Source organism: Streptopelia decaocto, assembly GCF_964273445.1.
Source record: "Streptopelia decaocto genome assembly, chromosome: 6".
In the NCBI taxonomy this organism is placed as follows: Eukaryota; Metazoa; Chordata; class Aves; order Columbiformes; family Columbidae; genus Streptopelia; species Streptopelia decaocto.
Window position 1 is genome coordinate 48,859,125 of NC_138660.1, and position 16,443 is coordinate 48,875,567.

At 39.1% G+C, this 16,443-nt stretch overlaps 1 protein-coding gene across 1 annotated transcript in view; it reads right to left on the reverse strand.

Moving 5' to 3' along the window:
* The window catches only part of CSRNP3 (cysteine and serine rich nuclear protein 3), a 101,148-nt gene that overhangs the window by 8,139 nt on the left and 76,566 nt on the right, over nt 1-16,443 (reverse strand). The window contains exons 3-4 of the mRNA XM_082055728.1: nt 13,902-14,072; nt 291-550 (exon numbers count right to left, since the gene is read on the reverse strand). Of these exons, the coding sequence (XP_081911854.1) occupies nt 291-550; nt 13,902-14,072 (431 nt within the window). The remainder of the gene's footprint in view (nt 1-290; nt 551-13,901; nt 14,073-16,443) is intronic.

Genomic DNA, 16,443 nt, shown 5'->3' on the forward strand with positions numbered 1-16,443 from the left:
GCCTTTGTTTTCCTCTCTGCAGAAAACAGGAATTAAACAACCTCCCTGTAAAGCACTTTGAGGTACACATCAATGAGAGCTACAGCAGCGCCTGGAAATTTCAAACAAGAATGTCTTCAGTAAAACTAAAAAAAAAAAAAAAAGAAAGAAAAATGCTGTTGTTTTGATTGAAAATGTAGTTGACGGAAGGGAAATGGTTTTGTTCAAAATATACACGTGGGGCACATATAGCTCTGACACTGCTTGTTTAAATAAATAAGGCAGGGATCAAAGTCCCGAAAAATTTTTACCTTTAATTTTAGAGAATTAAGTTTTTCCTCCCTTAGGTGTTCTCTTAACATCTCTCGGTGAAGCCTCTCCTGTTCCATCGCAAATTCTCCAAGCGTGTACTGGCGCACACTGTTGTGGCGGGTGGACATTCCCAGTGTGCTTCCTCCTTGGCTGGGAACACTGGTGAAGCCTTGTCTTCTCGTGAAGTAATACACAGTAACACAGTTAAAGTGGACATTTTTTGTTCTCTTCCGCTTCTCTCTCTTCAGGATTGAAGAAGCTAGAACAGATGCACATTACAGTATGAATAACTTTCAGTCATACAGCAAATTTGTCACTTGTGTAGTTCTATTTACCTTAATGGCACCTATGTACACACTGAAGTTCAGAGGTCTGCAGTCTAAATGAGGAAATAACATTAGAAATATTTACCATCTATGAAAACCTAGAAGCTATTATAAACTGCTATAATAATAAACAGAACAGAAATTTAGAGCATTATAAAAATATTTTATCCTTTTACCAAGGAAGCAAATAAGTCCCAGCAAAAGAAACTTTTTTTCACAGTGTCATCTCCAAGACAGTGATCCACTGACTTGCTCCTCCTCAAACCCTGTGAAGAAAACAGCGTTGCATATGACAGCAGTGAGAAGAGCAGACCGTGTCTCTCATAGGTCTGTGTACCCATTATTATTCTGTCAGCAAGGCTTAGCTGTAGAGATCCATAAATACATCTTTAGGCACAGGATCACATTGGCAGAAAAGATTCCTATCTCTTGTAACCTGAAGTGTGATAAATTAGCATTAGAAAAACTATAAAGGCAATATTTTTAGTGTTACAGACTGTCTCAGAAATTCATACCACCATAATCGGAGAATAATATTGGAATAATGCGATTAACAATCAGAGCCACTTCCTTTTTCTTTACCTTCATCCTTTCTGCTGCTATGCACTGAATATGTGTGTATATATATTCTAATGTGTCAGATTTTGACAAGAAATTTAATCTAGTCCTGTCTCATTATTTTCTGATTTCCCTTCCACTTGTACTCAGTTTTTCTTATGCATATATGCAGTAGCATATGAAATGGATTTGTTTAAAAACAAGTGCCAAATTTTAACTGTTAAATGTTGTTCTTATTTCTACAGACATTTAATAACCCCTTCCAACAACACTGATCTGTTGTTTCTCACTGGTAACAGTGGTGAGCCTTTAGAGAAAAAAACAAACCAAACCAAACCAGAAAACCCACAAGCATTAGAGAAAGAGATTTGATTTTAAGATGAGCAGCCTGATTTACTTGCTTTATTGCAAAATGACAATAGGATGTTGAGACTAATTCCTAATTGCTTTGCATTTTACAGGTAACATTGGACAGGTGTGAATGAAAGGCCTAATTGCCAGAATTCAGGTAGTAAAATGATTTTAAAGGTGTTTGACCACGCTTGAGAGACTTGGAACCATTCTGTAAAAGCAGTAAGAGCAACATGATGTACACTGTTCATCTAACATTGCACTGTCTCTAGAGTTTGGAAATGATTTGTCTTCAGCACTGGTTTTGTAACAGGTCTGGTTTATTGTCACAATTAAAACATAGTTAATTCTCTAATATTATTATGTAGTGAAATGTTAATCAGCACGAATGTAAAAGCCCCAATTTTTACATGAAGTAATTCAGTCCAAAACCCAGCATAATCTACCTAACTATATTAAAAAAAAGTATATTAGAAAATATAGTCCTGTAACCAAATTACAAACAATATGCCCTACTGACATAATCATAAAAGCTTGAAGCAGTGTTATTTTTCCTCAATACTGTGAATAACTCTATAGTCATCTCTTCTGCATTACTGCTAGGAAGTAGTCAGAATATATCCATAATTATGAGAATGATGTTTACAAGAACAGATCAGGCAAAGATTACAGGATTTTAGTTGATTACCTAAAAACATAGATTAGGGATGTCAGTGAGGGGACTAGAGAATTGCAACCACCTCAGTAACAAAGGACACAAAGGAAGCACAGTTGGCACCACAAAGGTACTATGTTCTTGCCCTCCTATACTTCATATCATCTCTGAGGAGAGGGCTGCCTAAATGTAATCTCAAAAAAATTGTTATTAGATATTGAATGGAAATGTTGAATATTTTCCAACATCAGGCACAAAGTGCTCTCTAACTCATTCAGTCCTTTTGCTCCAAGTCAACCAAAACTTAGATTCTCAGACCACCTTACCGACAGTCAGGGACATACGTTATTTTGCATGCACTGTACCTTAAATAGCATGTTCAAATAAGTTGTAATTACTGCTAAGGACACTGCTTAACTCAAGACAGAAGGACATACAAAATACATATATTCTGATATATCAGAAAGCACAAACATATGCCCAGACAAAATTTACCAACATTACACAACTAGCAAGCTCCTTTCAGAATGAGGGGCACTGCAAGGCTTGCCGGCCTCTTTGGAGCCAGTGCCAAAGGTTTTCCCAGGAAGCAAAAGCTTGCAATCTAAAAATGTATCCAAAGAGAGTGCAAACACCACACTTATCCTGAAGAGATCTAGTAACAGCTTCCTTTCTTGTCCAGTCTTAAAAAAGTGCTTACATGCCATCTGCCTGAGCAACAAGTGATATCAGTGGATGCCACTGGCATCTGTTCTGCACAAAAAGGGCAATATTGACTCCAGGCACCGTCTGTGAGGCTGAGATGTGGTGTTCGAGCATCTGCTGGACACACACTGGCAACAGAAACTAGGTGTTTTTTGGAAATTAACACCACCATCTTGGGTCTAGCAGTTCATGGCAAGGGAGTATGCCAGAGGGAACAGGAATATTCATCATCACCTAAAACTGTCCTATGCATCACACGTGATCTTTAACACATTTATATACAAGTCTGATATATTCCATGCAAGGAAAAATATACTGCATTCTCATGTATTTAAACGATTAATACAATTTTTAGTTCCATGTTTCAAGATTATATGGAATTAAATATTTTTGACGGATACTTTAAGTATTGGAATGCATAAAATATATCAATTATCAGAAGAAAGGATGATACTGTTAAGAACATTACTGCTACAGAATGATCTCTTAGATCTGAAAAAGGTCTTCAGACACAGATATCTTCAAACAGCACCGTCAGAATTACTCATCTGAAATAATATCAGCTGCAGAAATGCTGATTTTTGGCATTTGACTTTTGAGTGGCTCAGTTTCTGGGTTTGGCAGAGCAGAGCCCAAGTTAATAAGCTGCTTGCGACTGGCGTCCCCCTCAGGGAGCCACGTCAGGCCCTGAGGGATCATCAGCTCCCTGCCATGCAGAAGCAGCTGCTGCAGCTCCAGGGCTGTTCCTGGATGCAGCACAGGCCCATCAAGCAGCACTTCACCCCAACTAACGGCCACAGCACATGTCATCTGCACCACAGACCATTTATGGCAAAACTGGCGATTGTCTGAAAACAAAATTTCTAAAGGTAAGACCAAAAGAATTAAAGGAAATAGCAAACAATTGTTTAAGCCAAGCATGGCTAACCCATCCTGGAAACACAACCTGCTCTTTGTGCTTGCGCCTTTGCTATCTTTTTCATCATGTGCCTGCACACATACACAGTAGGATGCGTTTATTGATCTTTTTCTCAGTTACTAACCCCTCGCCCTCACAACAATCCTCATTATCCACAGCAGTTATAGTTTATTTCATGACTACCTATGATATTTCTGCCATTTCTCTTTAAGCACAATTCCTGGTTTACGCACTTCTCTGGCTATTGAACATACAATGAATCTCTTAAGGTTTCCAAAATTAAAGAACACCTGTATGGTGAGCCAGAAACCTGCAGAATGGCAGATATCACCTTTATTTTAATCACAGCCCTTCATCTTTCAGTATTTCAGTACGTTCTTTTTTCAGTCATTAACTGTAGAACAGAATAGATATAATTGTTCAGCAGTCATTCAAGAAATTGAGATTTCAGTGATTTATTAATAACATTGCACATTGACATGGAACAAGCTTTGCCTAATTCAAGACAACCTTTTTCTACACATTACCCTAACCCTAGTCCCCCTCACCCTCCAAATTAGACAGACTAAGGCCTGACTCAGTAAACCTGTCTTAGCCAGCCTGTGGTTTACTAGACACAGTGAGACCAACTGTCGAAAGAATAAAAATAGATCAAACACCATGATGGTTGTTTGCATAAGTGGTAAATGATATACATAGTTCAGAACAATTTCCTGCATTGGGCCACTAAGTCATAACTTTTACTACCATCATTTTTATTAAAATGGTTGCAATTTAAAATGGTAATATTTCATCTGTCAAAACAAAAAGTACTATTTTTATCGCCCAGTGGCTCACAGTAATGGCATCGAAGACTAATTGTTCCTCAGTTGTTGTTTTGGTTTTTTTTAAGCTAGTACTAGTAGGTACTTGATCAAGTGCATTAAATGGATTTTTCCAGATACAGTGCCTCCTATATGTCCACATGAAGGAGGAGGCCCCAGTAATTCATTTTTCAAAGATATTCTAAAAATAAAACTTTAAAGTCAAAACTGAAGAAAGTAGCAATGTAAAAAAAAAAAAAAAAAAAAAAAAATACAGCTTTCATGAAAAAAACAACAGCCTTAAAAAAATAAAACTGTTCTGCAAAATAGCTTCCATGGCTGCTGTTCTTTCTCACTTAGGCTGCTGTGTCACATAGATCTCCATCACAATGACAATTAATGGGAGATGGGCAAATATTACAAATAGCGGTTTGACAATAAAACTTCCCTGTCAGATTCATCCTGGCTAAAGTACATTGTACAAAGCATTGATCTCTGCTGGAATTCTGTCACCAAACACAGCAAGTGAGAAAACACTTTCTGGGTTTGGAAAATGACTCCTCAACAAAGAAAGTAAAAAAAAAAAATGAGAGCCATTCCAGTCATGTGAGGTTAGAGAATAAAGAGGGGCCGTTGTTCATCAACAGCTAATATAAAAGGGAATGAAGCAATTTATATGGGAGAAAAGCTTAAATGTATGTCTAGAAGAATATGTGAATAGCTAAGGGTGAAGAAAGCTGTAGCAATACACAGATTTGTAATTTTTGTAATATATTAGTAATGTATTTGTATCATAATATTGTAATATATGGTTAGAGATTGTCTCCTTAGCGTTGTAATTATATGGAAGTTATATGGAAGAAACCATCCAGTCCTTCTGCTAAGTTAGTTTCAAATAATGGTTGCCATCACCTTATTCCTACCAACAGGCTCATAATTACAAGATTTTTTGCAAGTTCATCTAGTTCCAAGCCCCCTCCCATGGGCAGGGACACCTTCCAGTAGGCCAGGTTTGCTCAAAGCCATCTTACCTTACCTTACCTTACCATATTGCAAATAAAATTTATTTTTTATTTTATGTATTATTGGGAAACTGAAGAATTTTATTACTAGCTCATTTTCCACAAGTTATTCCAAGCTAGGTATCAGCAGCTCTCTAACTTCTCAAGTTGTGTGCCCTTCTTTCCTGTCCCTTCCCCCTACCAAGATGTTTTCAAAGCATTGACTGGAAAGCTGGCAGCAGTGGGGTCCCGACTGAGCCCTGTGGACAGGGCTGAGCTGTCTGTCTGCCTGTTTGCTGGCCCTCCCACCCTCCGCGACCAGCCGAGCTAGGACGGCCCCAGCACAGGGGCAAAGAGGGAGGACACTGGTGGGTGGCACCTGCACCCAACATCCCCAGCCACTGCCTCCTGCCGCAGCTGCGCTAAAGTTCTGCAGGTGCTTCTGGTGCCCCTTCCTTTTCCACCTCAAGCTGTATTTTCTGCTCTCTCCCTGAGCATAACCATTATTTATCTACTTGTGAACTTATGAAAAATTAAAGACACAACCCCCCCAATTATTTCCACATTTGTCAAATTCAGGTTTATTGTATTTATTTATAATATATTTCTCATGTTTTGGTAACCATGTCATCATGGGCCCACCCAGCTCCCAAATTCCAAGAAAAGTAATTCTCCAAAGAAGAAAACCCAAATATTTACACCAGCAGTCCACTGTATCGTTATGAGAAACATCCAAGCCTCATTTATACATAAATAAATTATAACTGATGAAATAGGTAAGCAACAGTAATGAGGCGCTGGCAGACTGAAACAAAGTTTTCCTGATTTGCTCTCACATACACATAATGCACTAGACAGCTGCACTTCTCATTCCCCTTTGAACATCCTCTCTTTGCTCTCCAGGCTGTGCAGCTGCAGCAGTGTGACACTGGTGAAAGACAGAGCATTTCCCTCTGGGCATTTCTGGCCAAAACAATCTGAACCCCCCCCACCTGGGAAGAGATCCCACTGTGACTGTATTCGTCAGGGAAATGCAAAGGCTACTTCCTAATTTTACAAAATCCTGATAAGAATGACATTTTAAACCCATCATGTTTTTCAAACATTTTTTCCTGACAAAACTGGTAGTTCTTTGATTATGAAACATAAACGATCTCAGTTCTGGCTGAACTCCAAAACATAAGCATTTTCTTCTGCTGTCTCAGCTATTCTCCTGATGTTAAAGACACATTAAAATAAATGTGAACCATACGGCCAGCCAGCAGATTACTAGCGCTCTTGCACCCATGAGGGCAAAGCAATTCATTGTCACCAGTGCAGAAATATCTTCAACACATGAAAACTTCAAAACGAGGGAAAAAATGTGTATGAAGTAGCCTTTTGGACTAAGGCTCTATTTTAGACAAGAGGAAATGCTGCTTTTCTTATACTCCACTACACATTTGTCTGCTTTTTACATACTCTTAGTGCCATATAAACCACTATGGCAAGACGGATTAACACCGCTTTCCCCCTGCTCCGTGACTTTCCCACACGGTGTTTCATCAGGTCTAACACCACAGAACAGCAAAGCCTAATCCATCACGGTAATCCAGGTCAGAACATCACTCACAAAAGCAGCTCACTTCGCACCTTTCATAGAAAACAAAAACCCGGGAAGAGGTCATATTCCAGAAACTACTTCTGTCTCCTCTCTCTCTTTCTACCCCAAACTGCCTCCCAAAAGATGCTTTTCTAAGAGTCTCCATACTCTACATTTACAGATTTTAAACGCTTAGTGAAGAAACACTTTTCCTACATGCCTAGAAATCCACGTTAAGAGGAAATGCTGTGACATACAATATGCCCTCCCAAAGAAACACGTGGACTTGAGGACAGGGAAGTATTTTCTAAAATACATTTGAACCTGGAAGTCTTGAAGGGAACTGCATACTCCAGTGTAAATTGAGTATTGGAAATTGGGCAGGACAGGGACCGCGCTGTGGAACAGCAACACCTACCGTAGCAGCATTTCACTGCTCCATCCTTCGCGTACCTTCCTCTTTGGTAAAGCCACAGCTGAATTCACCTCACAGGAGAGGCTTAATGGGAATGCTTGCCTAATGCTAGATTTATTTATGTCACATTTAAAACGGTTTTTGAAAAATACTAGCTCACAAACAAGTTTGACATGAATAGGAGAGGTTTTTCATTTGTACTTTGTTAACCATTTAACCTCACTGTCAGAGTTTTGTCTACGATCTCACAGAAATGTTAAATTCTTGGGATGCATGCTAAAAGCTGGGATTTTACTGCTAAAATTTCAGTGAAAGCTTTAATTTTACTTCCTCAGCAAACATAATCAGGCTGCAGGGAGAAGTGGAGATGGTTAACTGCTCTCTGCCTCGCCATTTACTCTACATGCCAGCTGCTGTTTCGTAGATGATTATTCCTGACCTTGGCCCCAGATTCAAACAGTGTGATGAGGAAAGCCGCTACCATGGATCCTTGTAGGACACCCGTGCATAATAATTGTATTTGCTGAATTCTCCTAGGACACTACAGGCAATCCTTTGTCCCATCTTGTGGGTGACGTCTGTGAACAGTCATTTGATACAAATTCAACTACTCATTCATCTGTCCTGACTTCGCTTTTTTTGTCATGAACACCTTCAACAAAAAGAATTGGTTCTCTAAGCCAACAAAAATATCATGTAAGGTAAACACTGTCTCTCTGTTTGTATAGTACATGAAATGCACTAATTTATAGGAGAGAACTTTGCAAAACTATAGAAATAGAATTAGTTGCACAAAACCTTCTGAAAACCAGGGGGAGCCTGCCTCCTCACCCCTCTTTACGTTTTTAAAAAACTCTCTCTACAATAGTCATTATTCAAGATGAAAGTCAGCAGGTAAAACCTTGTCATGGCATACCCTGCCCTGTCATTCTGTATGAGTATTTGAACGAAAATATTGCACTACATCACACTGAATTTCTTTGCATTTCTTAGTTTTTACTGCCCAGATGATCTGACTTATTTGAAAATCAAAACTGAGAATCTCTCAACCTGTTTGCATTTCATAACGTAAACTGACAAATAATGACAAGAACGCGCTCCTCATTAACAAGGAAATTCCAAGCCTGGTTTCAGGCAATATAAATAATTGCATGAAAAAAAGAATGTCTGTATTTACCTACATCTTCTAAGTGTTTTCCCATAATAAACCAGCATCACCACTTCTAACTCCTTTACATTTCTATCATTAATCAGCAATTAACACACAGCTTAAGCTCAAAGCTCATGCAATGTCTTGTGCTATTGACCTCACACCAAATAAAACTTCACCCTTCACATAAAGATATTTTAAGAGAAGCTAGACCTTCATAAGGATTTCAAAGGATTTGATACCCTCTTCCAAGCTCTGCACAGCCACATAGATGAGGCAATCTCAGTATGTTAGTGACTCCAGAAAATTCCAACAGTACTTTTAAGGGCCTATTGAAAGTGCAATGAGGATGTATTTGTATTTTCAAATTCCTCATTATCTTCAACAACAAAATCAAAAGATGGTGGCAGCATTTAGAGATCAAAGGGTATTCTCAGAACCCTTACTGACCAGCCACATTCATAATACACGTAAGGCATCCAGTACTCTTAAAGACAGCACCTTAATTAGCAGAACGACAGGACCTGATTACAGCTGTCTGCAGGACAACCTTGCTGGACAGTGATAATGTCAATGGCAAGACTCAGACAACCAATGGAAGATAGCAACTAGACTGTGTGATGGTTCTACCTCCAGTTGGTGAAGATCACTTTATCAGATGAGCTGGTGCTGGAGATTCATCTCTCTTTGCAGGTGGAGAAGCCTTTGCAATAAAGGCATTAATCTGAAAGTTTCAGCTACACCACACTGAAGCTAAAACAGCAACTTAAATTTGAGAAAAAACTTCTTCTCTGTGAGGGTGACAGAGCACTGGAACAGGCTGCCCAGGGAGGTTGTGGAGTCTCCTTCTCTGGAGACATTCAAAACCCGCCTGGACATGTTCCTGTGCGATCTCACCTAGGCGTTCCTGCTCCAGCAGGGGGATTGGACTAGATGATCTTTTGAGGTCCCTTCCAATCCCAAACATACTGTGATACTGTGATGAAAGCCACAGCTCCTCAAAGTATGTTTCTTAAGACGTGCATCTGTGATCACGTGGTATGGGGAGATTTTATCAGCACCAAAGTGCAAGAGACAGGACTTAACGATGTCTTCCCAGGTCTTTCAATTGCATGCAATTCTGCAACTTAAACTTGGATATTTGTCTTTATCAGAAAAACAGATCAAGGATTTAGGTGCAGGTACCTCCACAAGGCAGGAAGAATCCCCCACACCTGAGCTGGAGTGTAAAACCCAGTGTCCCTCAGCACACAGATGCAGAAGCTGTCAGGGCACTGTACTGACATCCTGAAGGGCAATTCCAAAGACAGCTTGCTGTGGAGCCGACGAAACACGGCAGTGGGGTGCCCTAGCTCACTGGGGCACTTTAAAGGAGCTGAAACGGCATTGGGTGTCCTCCTACCCTGTATGCCATGAACCTCTACAGAAAAATATAATAAATACTCTTAGTCCTGACTGATATGGCATATGCATGCTTGGACTGCTACTTGAGGATGAGCATCTCTCTTTCTGATATGGAGGAGGGGCTGTGAAATGGGACAGGTAAGTGGACTAGTTAGTAATATGCTTTAGCATCTATTGAGGTACATCTGTAGTGTCTCTAGCAGCCTGCTGAATCAAACTGAAATGACCTCAATAGACTGAGAAAAGTAAGTAAAAAAGATGGCAGGGATTATATCTGCCAGTGGTAATGAAGATACTCCATCACCATTTAATGAGAGAATGAAATATGTGCAGATCTATATACACGCATACCTGACCAAATACTACCTTTATTTATTTTTTGGTTATGAACCTGGTAGCATTTGCTTATGCTTTACAGACTGTAATTTCATTTCCTGACTCACAAGAAGACACCTGTAATGTAGGTTAGGGATTTATTTGGGATTTTTGTTGCTGTCTTGATTTAAATGAATATATTGTTACAGAAATTCTGTACTTATCCCTGTGTAGCAGTCACAACGGAGAGCCCTCAGGGACATCTCAATCATGTATTTTCTGCCATCACGCTACAGGGTTAATTGCTGAGATCAAATCTGTCTTCTGGTGGTTCTGCTGCACCTGAATGATCCACAGCAGCTCTGTGCCTCATTAGCTGGCAGGTTAAACTGACCTTAAGCTAATGGAGCAGGACAGCTGAAAGATTCTTGTTTATCAGACCCAATACGTATTGTTTCAAGGGTTGTGTAAATACTGAGATGCATCAGCTATTCTAGATAGATTTATATGCAAACTGCCTGCTTGCTGAAGCACTGAAAGAGCTGTAGCTACAAGTGATTAAAAAATCTCTCTTTGTCAGGTCAATTGGAGAGACTTAGAGGGCCACGTTAGGCTTTTTCAAAAGCTCAGTTAAAGAGCTAATATACAGATCTCAGTGGTGACTACAGGTCACCCACGACCTGCATATTTCCAGTCAATAAAAGAGAGTTTATACTGAACTTCAGATTTACTTATATGAAAACAGACCAGAAGGAAGACACTACACAAGATCTGACAGTGTCTCACAAACTAGAAATGGTAAAATGTGCCAGGAAATGGTTTAGAAAGATATCCTCCATCATCAACGAGGCACTCACGCATTTAACACAAGCAAAGAATCTAGCCAGCTTTTTTTCTGCACTGGTTCTTTTCACTCTGTTTACTGAAAAAGTCTCACAGAACTCTTCCTTTCCATATGCACTTAAAAGTGCAGATTCAAATATTCAACATAGGAAAGCTTCGATCTTTTATTTTGGGAGATTAATGTGTTTAAAAAATGAACAAAGCACCTTTCAATGTACACTGTTAACAGTTTCATTATTGTACAACACATCTGCATGTAGTTTTCCAGTGAGCATCACTTAGTAGCTCTGTAAGTCACCTGTACTCACGAGATACGAACACTGACAGTTTCCACGTATTCTGCTTTGACAAGACAGGGCTGAGAACCTCAGTAGGATCAGTTCATTTTTAACACCTCCTAAAACTGAAAATACGCTTTTTTCAAATAATAGGTAAAAAAAAAATAGACGTTAAAAACAAAAAATGAAGTACATACAATGAAAAGTGCTCCTGCCCCAAAGAGCATCCAACATCACACACACAAGTGATGTCAACCAACTGATACAAACCAAAATAAAAACAAATCCTGTGCATATAAAAAATTCACCAGTTGTCTATTTAAAACATGCTTTCTGGAATCAGTGCACACAGACTCAAAAAAATGTGAGGATAAAACAAAATAAAAATCCAATCTCAAAAAACCCTGTTTTTTCTAGAGCTAGTCAGTTATCAAGTTAGAAACATCTTTCAGTGTTTGTCAAGTATCTTTACTCATTTCATTTTAAATATCAACATGATTAATTTTTATTGCAAACACACATTAACTTTTCTTATCATACATCATCACTGAGACTCACCTTTTTAGTGCAGTAGCTCTTATATATAGCAGATGTGCTTAAGGCTAACTAGTGATTTTTCTACCACTGCTCAATTGGTAGATGCTGATTGTGTACACATATAAGTAACTGGGATGCTTTAATATTAAGAAAGAAGAAGAAGGTGGAAAATCTCACTTGCAGCATTTTAACAATAAATTAACAAATCTGACTTCCCCATCATGTGCAACATGGAGTGTCCTTGGTAAAGTTACAAAATAATGATGCATACTGGAAGAGAATCTGGATGCAAGATGCAAATAATTAGGTAGGGATCAAACCCCCTTTCTATTCTACACTTCATCTGAGCATCGACATCCTTTATTTTCTTACCAATAAAAAAATATCACCTTTATCAAGCTCCTGCAAGTACGCTGCATTACAGTAAGAGCAAAGCAGAATGTTATATGCTGCGTTTCAGTAGCACAGAAAACTGTCTCTGAAAGTCTTCTCCTTGAGGACCTTGAGATTTGCCTATTCAAATGTAGCACCAAGGCCACCTGTTCAATTCTTTTCTTCCCAAACCAGCCTTATATAATACTGGGATGATTCTGTATTGATTTATTGGAATTTAGGCTGCTGCATCTTTCTAGGTCCTTAAACAGGTACAGAAGTTAAAAGATCACATTGCCACCACGCTATTTCTTAATAGTACTAAAGACATTTACTGGGTCACTTACTCCTTTGTGGCATTTCAATAAAATAGTACTGCATCATAAATATGATACACCACATCAAGACTGTCACATGTAAACACATTTGAAAAGTTGTGCCTGCGTAACAGAGGGTTCCATACTAGAGCCAAGATGATCTGGACTCTCACATCCAAATCCTAGTTCAAACTGCACAGCAGCATTTGGCAAATAAATCCATTATACGAACATTCATTTCACATGCTACAAACATGATTTCTAGGCACAGTCTAAAACACACTGTTATAAAGATCACCTACTCCTTAGCCCACAGTCTTAAGAAAACAGCTTTACAGCCACTGACTCCAGTGGGGAGATCTATGTGCAGCAGAGCTTAAGGCGGCAAACCACTGCTTTTTAAAACATGAAGTTCACTATTAAAACTATAAAACCACCTAAACCAAATATCATAAACTGCAAATATAAGACATAAATTCATTCTTCCTACATATAGATGCTGCACATAATATACCTAGCTTTACTAACTTAAAAACAAATTCTTATCTGTACATGAAACCATTGCCTGGTACAGAGATACCCTCCCCTACATGAAGAATAGAAGCTATTGCATTAATGTGGCTATACACCATGTTCCTCAATTCCAAATAAAAGAAAGCGTATTATTTTCTTTGGAGAAGAACTCTCACAATACAATACTGCAGACAGCTGACAGCTACACTACACTTATCTGAGGAAAATAAACAAATTTACCTAAAACACCTTCTCTACAGTACCTGTTTAAAATACCTCAAGCACAATTCCCAGTGTTAACTACAAACAGCTACATAATTCAAACAGCAAATAGGCAGGAGCTTCCAAGTGACTTCAAATTTTTACAACGACAAATAGCTTTATATAGTTAACAACGACACAAAAGGGTGCAAGTTTGCTAAGTTGTTTTGAGCAAGTCACAAACTGAATACCACAAAAAGTCCATTTTATCCCCTGCTCAATTTAAAATCATCATATTTATCTAACCACAAAATTTATTTTGAGCAACAGAAAGAATTATTTAGATACACAACTTTAGTACTTACGAGTAAAATGATTAGAAGTGGATGGATTAACACTATCACCGCTGTCAGCACTTTCACTGCTAGAAATGTCATCATCTGATTCCCTCACAGAGGAACAAGGTGAAGAGCCATCAACTTCTTCAAATTTCCTCTTCAAAATTCCACTCATCACTGCAATGCTGTCACATGCACCTGTAACAGGAACAGAGACAACAAGGCACTGAAACATCCAACTACAGAATATTCAGTCACAATATCCAAATATATTTTTAATTAGAAGTATCAATAAGTTGCCACTTCTGGTCTTGAATAACCATTTAGTATGAAATAAGATATAATTAATCAGAAAACAGTGAGGACACAAGAACTGAAAAAACAGCAAAGTCATTCTCTAACTTGACATTGTAAGGAGATGGTTATTTTGCTAGAATAATGTGTAACACCTTGGTTCCAGGAAGTATTTTTCCTATTTTGATGTCAATAGCATCCCTGATTTCTAGGTTATGTTGTGAAATTTCCCACAAGGAAAAAAATGGGAGTTTCTTTTCAAACACCCTCCCTTGGCTGCCACAGGAGGAAGAAATGTTCACAATCAGGGATGAAATTAAATAAGAAGAAACCACTCTGAACACTACCGTTCCCATTGCCAAATATATGTGACCTAATCAGTGTTCACATCACCCCTATAAGAAATCCATCTGGTAATTCCAATATTACAGACAGATAAAAGACAACGAAGTCACAAAGACCATCTACGAATTTAGTGCTCATAAATGCCTCGAATTCAGAAACTCTCCACTCCAGCCAGAGACACCAATTGCTTCCCAAACTCTCTCCTTCCCACATTAAGAAATTAGATGCCCAATATGCTCCTGGGGTTGAGTAGATTATAAAGCGAAGTATTCAAGCAGAAATTTAGCATCAGAGGTAGAAATATAACATGAATTGCATGTGATTAATGAGAAAGTGTACCCTTAACTAATTGAGGAGAGACCAAGGACAGCTGGAGCTTGCTCAGAGGACACACAGCTGCCACCATGCAGCCTGCAGCACTGCAGAGGCAAGCGCTGCTGATACTTACCCACGCAAAAAGTTTCTCTAGGATTGCTGACATGCTAGGCTGACTGACTAGGACACACAACCTAGTGCTATGGACCTACGACAGGGTTCTACCAAATCCCACTGAAAGCAAGGAGAGCGAAACAAAACAAACAAACAAACAAAAACACAAAAACCACATTAATCTCTGAAACAGAACCTTTTAAATCCCTACAGCTACCTTTAGGACTCATTAATTCCAAACCAGCTGCATTGTGCTCCAGCCAGAAGCTGGACTAGATAATCTCCAGAGCCCCCTTCTAACCACCATTTGGTTGCATGTTTAAAAAAAAATAAATCCATCAGGAAGCTAACATATGCTGGGCTAAACGGCTACTAGTAAGACCCGGTTAAGGCAGAGACTCCAGTACTGGCCATACTGTTTAACAATTAGCACATTTCAAAGTTTTGGCCCAGGCCACCTCACACTCTCCTGGAAAACACAGGTGCCAGAACTGTTCCCAGCAGGCAGACTGAATGGGGGCACCTGGGTTTTGGCAGAGGGCTGACAGCTTAGCCACAGTGGACAAGAACCGTTCCCTACCACTTAGCAGCAGAAAACAGAGAATGCTGTCCTTAGCCTGCACTTTTTTATCTTTTAAACTGACACAGAGGTAGTCTCAGTGATGTAGCTGCTATGTTCTGACCCTGTAAGCACAGCACTTGAGTACATCCTCTGGTATCTTGCTCAGAGTTGGTCTAGTACCAAGTAGCTTCAATGTCTCCTAGACATCCTGTAGATCCCTTCAAGCCCCAACATCAGTTTGCTTCCTGGAAAGAACAATGTGACAGTATGAAGAGGTTTGCAACCAACTTCTAGCCTGATATGAAGCTAGAACAGGATAAATAACATGAAGTTGAGAGCTAAAAAAAAGGCCTATTTCAAATCATAGTTCAGCAAACACTGAAGTCTGTCTATAGGAAATCCTGGAATGGAGGTGGCAAGAACACAATGGTTTCATTCTAGTGCAACAGAAATTTAGTTCTAATCACTTGTTTTGCTTTGCTGACAAAGCATTTTATGTTGTCTGCCAGCTCCTAAGCACAGCAGCAGGGAATTATGAGCAGGTTTAAACTTGTCTTTGTAAGTCAAAACTAGAAATTATGGATAAATTATGAAACATTTTTATTATATTATTTAATTACAAGGACTAGAACAGAAGTTTTGTAATAAGGTAGTTCATTCAGCTCTTTGGAAGCAGAAGCTCTGAGAAGCACGTACACAACTACACCACGTTCAATATCCTGTCTCCAGCAGTAGTCGGTATTTAACGCTTCAGCAGAAACCAATGGAATAAGAAATCCAGCAACAACCACTGCAGATACGTGGCTCTGCTTCCTCATCCTTGCAGTCAATTTCCCCTAAGCACAAGGCTGAAATGTCGCTATATGGTAGTGCACAGCCTCTTATCAATTCATTTTACTTGTTCTCCTGAGGCAACAAGTTTCATATTAGTTTATTGGT